The sequence below is a fragment of the Castor canadensis genome, chromosome 14 (assembly GCF_047511655.1).
Source record: "Castor canadensis chromosome 14, mCasCan1.hap1v2, whole genome shotgun sequence".
NCBI lineage: Eukaryota > Metazoa > Chordata > Mammalia > Rodentia > Castoridae > Castor > Castor canadensis.
The window spans coordinates 16,726,010-16,735,820 of record NC_133399.1 but is presented as its reverse complement, the minus strand read 5'-3'; the positions used below and the strand labels follow the sequence as shown (position 1 = coordinate 16,735,820).

At 45.3% G+C, this 9,811-nt stretch overlaps 1 protein-coding gene across 1 annotated transcript; it reads left to right on the top strand.

Annotated features, from left to right (window-relative positions):
* Positions 1–1,107: 1,107 nt before the first annotated feature.
* Or1i1 (olfactory receptor family 1 subfamily I member 1) lies at positions 1,108–2,058 on the top strand. Its single transcript, XM_074053249.1, has one exon. It carries the CDS (start codon positions 1,108–1,110, stop codon positions 2,056–2,058), a length of 951 nt encoding a protein of 316 aa, XP_073909350.1.
* The last annotated feature ends 7,753 nt before the right edge of the window (positions 2,059–9,811 follow it).

The following is a 9,811-nucleotide window of genomic DNA, read 5'->3' as shown; positions in this document are numbered from 1 at the left end:
TTGACTTTGTTAGAGTCTACACATGAGTGTGGTCAGCTGGTATTTGTCTTTCTGTGTCTGGCTCATTTCATTTAGCAAAACACTCTCCAGGTTCATCCATCCTGTGACAAATGACAGGATTTACTTCCTTTTTAAGGCTTAATACCCCCTACTTTACTTTTTGTAGTGCTGGAGATCAAACCCAGGGCCTCATGCATGCTAGGTACACAGTCTACCAGTGAGCTATACCTCCAGCCCTCTGTATAACACAATTTCTTTATCCATTCTTCCATTCTTTATCCATTCATCATACTGATGTTCATATTGTATCTTGTTGGTGAAAAGATAAAATGGAAGAAGGAAAGAAAAGAAGGACAGACAATAGGAAAGGAAGAAAAAGAAGATGGCCAGATTCCTTTCATTGGGTCTAGACTTAATTCTGCTTCATATTATTTTCTGTGAACCTTTGTTCTCCTGAAGAGAAACAAAGGTGTATTAGCCAGCTTTCTTCACTGTGACAAAATACCTGAAATAATCAACTTATGAGGAGGAAAGGTTTCTTTTGGCTCCTGGCTTCAGAGGCTTCAGTCCAATATGTTCAGCCCTATTGCTGTGGGCCTATGGCAGAACAGTACATCATGGTGGGAGCACATGAAGAAGAGGTCTGTTCACTTCATGACAGCCAGGAAGCAAAGAAAGAGAGGCATAAAGGGGCTGAGATCCCACAACCCCTTCAAGGCCATGCCTCCAATCCCCTAACTTCCTCCCAATAGGACCCACCTCTTAAAGGCTCCATCACCTCCCAATAAGTGCCACAGGCTGCCAACTGTACTTTTAAAGCATGGGTGTGTAGGGGCCACTTATTCAAACCATAGCTAAAGGTCACTCATCTTGGACAACATGCAGGTTGACTATCAATAAGCTAAATTAGGTCTTTGAGACTCTGTCTCAGGCATGAATACCTTGGAGAAACAGAAGCCTTCCCTTGAAGAAAGCTTAAGAAAGGAATTCCCAGTAAGGAGTAGATAAATTTTCACAGAGCCCTAGAGATCTCCATGGGAAGCTATGGAGACTCCCAGCTCTATGTCACTTCCCTCTGCCTTTGTTCTCAGTAGACACAGACTGTCCATGGAACTGGAAAACCAAACAACAGTCTCAGAATTCCTCCTCCAGGGATTCTCAGAATGGCCCGAGCATCAGAACCTTATTTTTGGCCTCTTCCTCTCCATGTACCTGGTCACTGTGCTTGGGAACCTGCTCATCATCCTGGCCATAGTCACAGACTCTCACCTGCACACGCCCATGTACTTCTTCCTCTCCAACCTGTCCTTGGTTGATATCTTTTTCTCCTCCACCACCGTCCCCAAGATGCTGGCAAACATCCAGGCCCAGAGCAAAGCCATCCCTTTTGCTGGCTGCCTTGCCCAAATGTATGCCTTCCATCTCTTCGGAACCATGGACAGCTTCCTCCTGGCCGTGATGGCCATTGACCGGTTTGTCGCCATTGTCTACCCACTTCGCTACTCAGTCCTCATGAGCCCACGTGTCTGTGGCCTGCTGGTGGGGGGCACATGGGTGATCACCAACCTCCAGTCCCTTGTACACACCTGTCTCATGGTTCAACTGACCTTCTGCCTTAGCTCCGAAATCCCCCACTTCTTCTGCGACCTCATACCCCTGTTGAAAGCCTCCTGCTCCGACACCCGCACCAATGAGCTGGTAATCTTTGCCTTTGGCATTGTCATGGGCATAAGCCCACTCTCCTGTATCCTCTTCTCCTACCTCTGCATTTTCCAGGCCATCTTTAGGATCCCATCTGCCCAGGGCAAGTGGAAAGCCTTTTCCACTTGTGGTTCACACCTCACTGTGGTATCGCTGTTCTACAGCACCATCTTTGCTGTGTATTTACAGCCCACATCTCCCACCTCCTTCCAGAAAGACAAGGCAGCTGCACTGATGTGTGGGGTGATCATCCCTATGCTGAACCCCTTTATCTACAGCCTGAGGAACAAGGACATGAAGGCAGGCCTGAGGAAGTTCATTGGTAAAGCAGCCTCCTCCTGGCCTGGGGAAGAATAATTGTTGGGTGATGATGGTGTTCCAGGTTTACCCTTGGGTGTGAGGGACACAGAGATGTAACTGAATCCTGCCCTTAAGGACTTGAGAACCTAGTGAGAAATAGACACACACACCCAAAAAAATAAATAAATAAACCTTTCAGTACCATGTGATAAACGTATCAGAAAGAAATGAATGAAGTACTTTGGGGAACCCCCAGGGGAAGCAAGCATTCATTGTCTTCATGGTGTCCTTGTCATCCTCCCCCATGACGATCAGAGTAACAGGAAGACCTTAAAATGGCCTTACATTAGCCTCTTCTGGCTAATATATAACAGCTATATGGAAGATACTAGTTGCATGAAAAATGTGGCTGCACTCATTTTAATATGGACAAAGACAGGGCTGGATGCAGTGGCTCAAGCCTGTAACACTAGCTACTAGGGAAGTGGAGAGTTGAGGGAACATGGTTCAAGACCAGCCAGGGCAAAAAAGTTAGTGAGACACCTTCTCAGTCAATAATGGTGGTTCTTGCCTGTCATCCCAGCTAGCATAGACAGGACAATTGTGGTAAAATGCAGCCCAGGCAAAGTATGAGACCCTATGTGAAAAAATAACTAAAGCAAAAAGGGCTGGTGAAATGGCTCAAGTGGTAAAGCACCTGCCCAGCCAGCACAAGGCTCTGAATTCAAACCCCAGTACCACCAAATGTGTGTGTGTGTGTGTGTCCACCTGGCTTTGATTCAGAAAGTCTATGAACCATCATTTGAGATTCAGGTTCTTATTTCGCTCCAAAGAGTCTCTGTATTTTTTTTGGGGTGGGGGGTTAGTACTAGGGTTTGAACTCAGGGCTTCATACTTGCTAGACAGGCACTCTTATCACTTGAGCCACTCTGCCAGCCCTATTTCTTATAACATCCATCACTTGATGCTATACTCAATGACTTTTTTTGGTTTTTTGAGACAGGGTCTCACTATGTAGCTCAGGCTGGGCCTCAAACTCTCTGTCTTCCTGCCTCAGCCTCCTGAGTGCTGAGGAACAGCTGTACACCACTATGCCCAGCTCTGAATCCAATGATTCCACAGGTGTGAATAACAGCAAGCAGACCAGGTGATCTGGAGTCCTTGGAAAGTTTAGAGTTATGGGTTAAATTGCATCCCCTCAAAAAATGACACTGGAGTCCTAATCTCAAGTCCTCAGAATGTTATCTCATTTGGAGATGAGGTCTTTACAGAAGTAATCAATGTAAAATTAGGTGATTTGAGTGGGTCCTAACTCAGTATGACTGGCCTCTTTACTTCAGGGGAGAATTTGGGACTGGGGATTTGGCTCAGTGGTACAGCTCATGTTTATTAGGTTCTATCCCCAGAGTCAAATAAGAGGGAGGGAGGGGGAACTTGGACATAGACATGCACACAGGGAGAACACCATGTAAAGATGGGAGGAAAAACTAGGGCAATGCTTCTACAAACCAAGCCATTTCCAGAAATTGCCAGCAAACCACTAGAAGCTGGGGGAGAGATGGGGAATAGTTGTCGGGCAGCCCCCAGGAGGAAGTAACACCACCCACACCTTGACCTCAGGCTTCTAGCCTAGAACCATAAGACAATAAATTTCTGTGGTTTAGCCAGGCACCAATGGCTCACACCTGTAATCCTAGCTACTCAGGAGGCAGAGATCAGGAGGATCACTGTTCAAAGCCAGCCCAGGCGAATAGTGCCCGAGACCCTATCTTGAAAATACCCAGCACAAAAAAAGGGCTGGCAGAGGAGCCCAAGTGGTAGAGTGTCTGTCTAGCAAATGTGAGATGCTGGGTTCAAACTCCAGTGCCAGTGAACCTGTGTTTTAAGCCAGCTAGTTTGGTGGTAGTTTATAGCAGCAGCCCTAGGAAACTAATACAGTTGGTTTGAGCAGTAGTGTTCAGTCAAGACCATGTCTACATGTGTCTTCTCTTTTTTTTTTTCCCTTTGGCAGCACTGGGGTTTGAACTCGGGGCCTCACACTTGCTGGGTGCACTGCCACTTGAGCCACTGCACCAGCCCTACACATGTCTTATCAAGGTCATGGTCAACTGTGCATCCTGGTGGAGGGAGCGCCAGGCTACCATTGGAGGAAAAAAGGGAAAGATTTAATCTTTGTGGATTCATTTTCTGGATGTGACGATGTAATGATGCCCAAAGCCACGATTCAGTATCACCAAAGTGCTAAGCCCATTTTGTTCAATATTAAACAATACCACCACAAGACAGGTAATACAGCCCCTTTTCTTACAGATGGGGAAACTGAGACTTGAAAAGCAAAATTTGTAATAGGTGGTAGCTTAGATTGAAACATAAGACCCATCCAGGCACTCCCCCCCAAAAAAAACATCTTGAAAAGGATATGATATTGTCTAGAATTCACTGTAGAGCAAGATTTGCAGGACAAAGGCAGCCCACAATCTGTTTTTGTATGACCTATTCGCTAAGAATGTTTTACATGCTTTATCTTGTTGTGTTTTTAAGAGATAGGGTCTTGTTGTGGTTGCCCAGGCTGGTCTCCAACTCCCAGGCTCAAGCCACCATCCCCAGCAACTGGGACCACAAGGCTTCCAGTAGGTTCAATTACAGCTGCAGTTAGAGGAAGAGGTCACAAGGTGGCAATAGTGCCATTTTAGAAAATAAATTTAAAATTCTCTTCTTCAGAACTGGGCATCCTATCTGTGAACAGGCCCAGTTCCACTTGCATGGCTGCAATCTTCCCCTGGCAAGAAGCAGCATGTGACAATTTCCTGTGACAACGAGGAACCTGGGTTGCTCAGATAAACCACAGAGACCAGGTGGCATAATCCTGGAATGACAGGGGATGTGGAAGGGCGGCTTTGGTCTACAGAGCAGAGATTATGACAAGGCTTGAGCAGGAGCCTGAGGAAAACCTAAGCTGGTGAGCCATTCCTGGAAAACTTTCTAACAAAGACCAGATAATCAATAATGTCAGTTTTGTAAGCCAGTCCCCGTTACAGTTACTTCACTCTGCTGTTGTAGCCTGAAGGACTGAAGAACCCCATAGACATACATCAAGGAAAGGGCTAGTGAGAATTCATTTACGGACATTGAAACTGGAATTCTATACCATACTGCAGTCACAAAATGTAGTCTTTTGTTTCCTTTTTTAATTTAAAACTATTCTTAGCTCAAGGGCTAGGCTCGCCTGGTTGGGGAGGAGGGCAGTCATCATTTGCCCACCTGGGTGTTGATGAATGGAAGTGACAAGAAACAATGATACCAAAAAGGACCAAAATGAGCAGTAGGAAAAGAAGGCATGGGGCCACAGGACATTTGCATATGCTATTCCCTCCTCTACCCTGATTCTCAGAGCTAGTGTCTTCCAGCCTTTTTTTTCCTTTTTTTTTTTTTTTTTTTTTTTTGATGGTACTGGGGTTGGAGCTCAGGGGATCACACTTGCTAGGCACATGCTTTATGGCTTGAGCCAAGCATCCAGCCCTTGGATTTGAGGTCTCAATGCAAACCCCACTTCTCAGGGAAGCTTCCTCTAACCCCTGTTCCCTATACAGCTGGATCCACTCAGTATCGCCTCCTGCTCATCATCACTGAAGTGCATTTATACTGCTATGAGTTGGAAAAGTATCCCCCAAAGGCCCCTATGTTAAAGGCTTCTTCCCCAAGCTGTGGCTCCCCTGGGAAGTGGTGGAACCTTTAAGAGATGGGGCCTAATATAGGGCCAATACAAATACAGCAATATTATGAAAAACAGGTCACATCAAGGGGAGGTCACTAACAGGAGAGAGAGAGTAAAAGAAGGAAGTTAAGAAGGTATGATTGATGTACTTTCTATACAAGAATGAATATAGAACTTTTAATCCTGCTGAAATCATCATAAGAAGGGGACTAAGGTAGAAAGGAGAAAAATAGAGGAGATGAACCAATTCAGGTTATAATACATATGTACATGGAAATATCATAATAAAACACCCTCTATGGCTATCTTAAACAAAAATGTCTTTTTCCAAAAACAGAACAAGAAGGTCAAACAGTCCTGTCCTGTCTTGTGGTTGCACCAGTGGGAGGGGGGAGGATATAAGGACAAGGTAAAGAAGGGTGAATATGGTGGAAATATGTAAACAGAAAAACAAGACCTGTTGAAACTATTTCAGGGATGGGGGGAGGGAAGATAAAGGAGAGTGATGGAGGAGTAAATTTAACTATATTCTTATATATATATTGTTATATAATTAATTATATAAAAATATATATAATTATATAATTATATAATATTCAATTATATTCTTATAACATATTGTAAGAACTTTTGTAAATGTCACAATGTACCCCCAATACAACAATAATAAAAAAAAAAAAGACAAAAGAAAATTTTAAAGAGGTTGGCCTAATGAGTGACTTTAGGTCATTGGGGGCATGTCCTTAAGAGGATTTGGGGACCTGGCCCCTTCCTCCCTCTCCTCCTTTTGTGGCACAAATACGAGGTGAGCAGATTTGCTCACACAGTTCTCTGCCATGATGCAGCACCTTGCCACAGGCCCAAAAGCAATGGACTGAAACCTCCAAAACCATGAGCCAGAACAAGTCTTTCCTGTTTATAAGTTCATTCTCCCAGGTATTTTGTTACAGTGACAGAGAGATGACTAACTCATATATTCCTTTGTGTAATTCTTTTTTTTTTTTTTGCAGTACTAGAACTTGAACTCAGGGCCTTCACCTTGAGCCATTCCACCAGTGCTATTTTTGTGAAGGATTTTTTGAGATCGGGTCTCACAGGACTATTTGTCCAGACTGGCTTGGAAGAGTGATCCTCCTGATCTCTACATCCTGAGTAGCTAGGATTAGAGGCGTGAGCCACCGGCACCTTTGTGTAATTCTTTGGTTACTGTTTGGCCCATTTGTGAGCTGGGGAGCTGAAGGCCATGTTATCTTATTTATCATGACAAACCTGTACCCCATACTTGTATATTAATCATATACGTGATTACTTTATATATAATATTTTGGTACTTCTGAGGTTTGAACTCAGGGCAGGTGCTCGCTACCACTTAAGCCATGCCTCCAGCCTTTTTGCTCTGGTTATTTTGGAGACAGTTTCCCTCTTTGCTCAGGCCAGCCTGTTCCATAATCCTGTTTTACACTTCCCTCAGTCACTGGGATAGCAGGCAGGTGTCACCATACCCAGCTTTTTTCCATTGAGACAGGGTCACATTTTTCTTTTTTTGTTTGTTGGTTGGTTAGTTTGTTTGCTTGCTTGCTTGTTTTTTGGCCATGGCTGGCCTGGAACCACCATCCTCTTGATCTCAGCCTCCCACGTAACTGGGAAGACAGGTGCACAACACCATGCCCAGCTATTAATTAAGATTGGGTCTCACAAATTCTTTGCCTGGACTGGCCTCTAACTGTGGTCCTCCTGATCTCAGCCTCCCAAGTAGCTAGGATTACAGGTGATTCTATCAAAGAATCACAGATATCTGGCTTAAACAGCAGAAATTGGTCTCCCCACAATTCTGGCATCTCTCTCTCTCTCTCTCTCTCTCTCTCTCTCTCTCTCTCTCTCTCTCTCTGTTTAAACTGAGGTTTGAAATCAGGGCCTTGTGCTTGCTAGGCAGGCACTCTACCACTTAAGCCATGGCCCTGGCCCTTTTTGCTTTAATTATTTTTCAAATAGGGTCTCACTTTTATGCCCAGATCAACTTAGACCATGATGCTCCTATTTACAGTTCCCACATAGCTGGTATAACATACATGCACCACTGAGCCCAGCTTTTTATTGGTTGAGATGAGGTCTCATCCTATCTTTGAGACAGAAGGGCCCCTGGAAACTTCCATTATGACCGCCTTGTCATAATGGTTGGGAAGAAGGAAAAGCAGGATGGATCAGAGTAAGTTCAGTGTGAGGACTAGGGCATGACCAATGAGAACATTGCAGGCACGGCCCACTAGAATGCTGCTTTCTACACACCTAATTAGCACAGAGACTGAGCAACCTCTGGAGAAAATGGATAAAAACCTCAGACACATCACTTCTCTGGCAACCCACTCTGGACCCCTCCTTTCCCAAGACAGCTTTCATTCTTTCCCTAATAAACTTTCCTACATCTATATGCTCACCCTTCATTGCTCAAAGTTCATTTTCTGGCTTCATGAGACAAGAACCCTGAATATCAACCTCCCTCTGGCTAAACACCTAAACCAGCAAGGTTCAGTGGAGGCTTTTGATCCTACAAAAATCTCCTGTTACACTTTTGCCCAGGGCTGGCCTTGAACACTCAACCCCCTGCATCTGTGTCCCAGGTATCTGGTATTCCAGATGTGTGCTACCACTCCCAGCTCTTCTGATGCCTCTCTTCATAGCCATCTTCTCCCTCATCTTCACCTCATCTTTGGAAAGTCTGTGTTCACATTTCCTCTTCTCATGAGGACATCCATCATACTGGATTAGGGTCCAACCTAATAAGCTCATATTGACTTAGTTACCTTTGTAAAGACCCTGTCTCTAAATACAGTCACATTTTCAGGCATTGGAGACTAGGACTTCGACATATGAATGGAGGGATGCAATTTAGCCCAGGATAGTCACATAGACACAGCTGACCACTGCTGTGGTTTGGGTGCTGTTTGCTCCCTAAGAATCCCTGTGTTAGGAGCTTGGTAATCAGAGTGGAAAAATTGGGAAGTGGGACCTTTCAGTGGGAGGTCCTTCAGTCATTCGAAGGTGTTGCCCTTAGTAGGGACTGTGGGATACAAGCCCCTCTCTGGCTTCCTTCTTTGTTTTTTTCATTGTTTGGTTTGGTTTTATGTTTTGCAGTACTGGGGATTGAACCCAGGGCCTTACATGTGCTTGGCTTCTTATTTTGGGATGTGACCTCTTCCTCTCACACACGCTCCTGCCATTGCTATCTGTTGTAAGCTGATTTACTCAAGGAAGGTGCTCACCAGAATCTATGCAAAGCTATTTGGACTTTCAGCCTCCAAGACTGCAAGCTAAATAAGTCCCTTTTCTTTATAAACTTAGCCTGCCTCAGGTACTTCATTACAGTAATGAAAATGGACTAAAACAAGCACCCATGTGGCTAAGCATGGTTACTCAACCTCCAGCCCTTCCAGAGGTCAAACAGTGTGGCCCAAGGTTCCCATTATAATTCGTAATGTTGGCATAAGCTACCAGTGTGGCCCCCACATGTACAAACAGGCAGCATGGTCCATGAGCTTAGTGGCCACCTCCCTCCCAGGAACAAGCCAATGGTAAGATATTTGTTTTGCATGTGCAGATCCCAGAGACCTCGGAGGAAGTATGGGAGAGCTAAAAATGACATGGGATCTCTGTCAAGACCATGCACCCCAGGTCACTTGTCCCCACTCAACCAGCTACTCTTCCCTAGGCTGCCTCATCTTCCTCTGGCACAACCAGTCTTCAGTGTCTATGAGATCTTTATGACCACACTAGCACCCCAGGCCTTCAAGCTGGACACCAGGGCAGTTCCTGGCACGTTGGCCAGTTACTGAATGTGTCCACTGGTCTGTGCAGGGGCTTGGCTAGCAGTTGATAGGAGGAGACATTGCAGGGGGAGGGGCCAGCCCGGGACCTCACTGCACCTCTGTTTCAGCCCTACAGCTGCCTGGATGGACTTTTCCAAAGGCCACCAGGAAGCCTTGGTCAAGAAATGCTTCACAGCTGACTGCCACCCAGTGAGACCAAGTGCCACCTGAGAAGGTAGCTGTATGGTAACTTGGTCACCCTCTCTACCTCCTGAACCTCAATGTTAAGCTT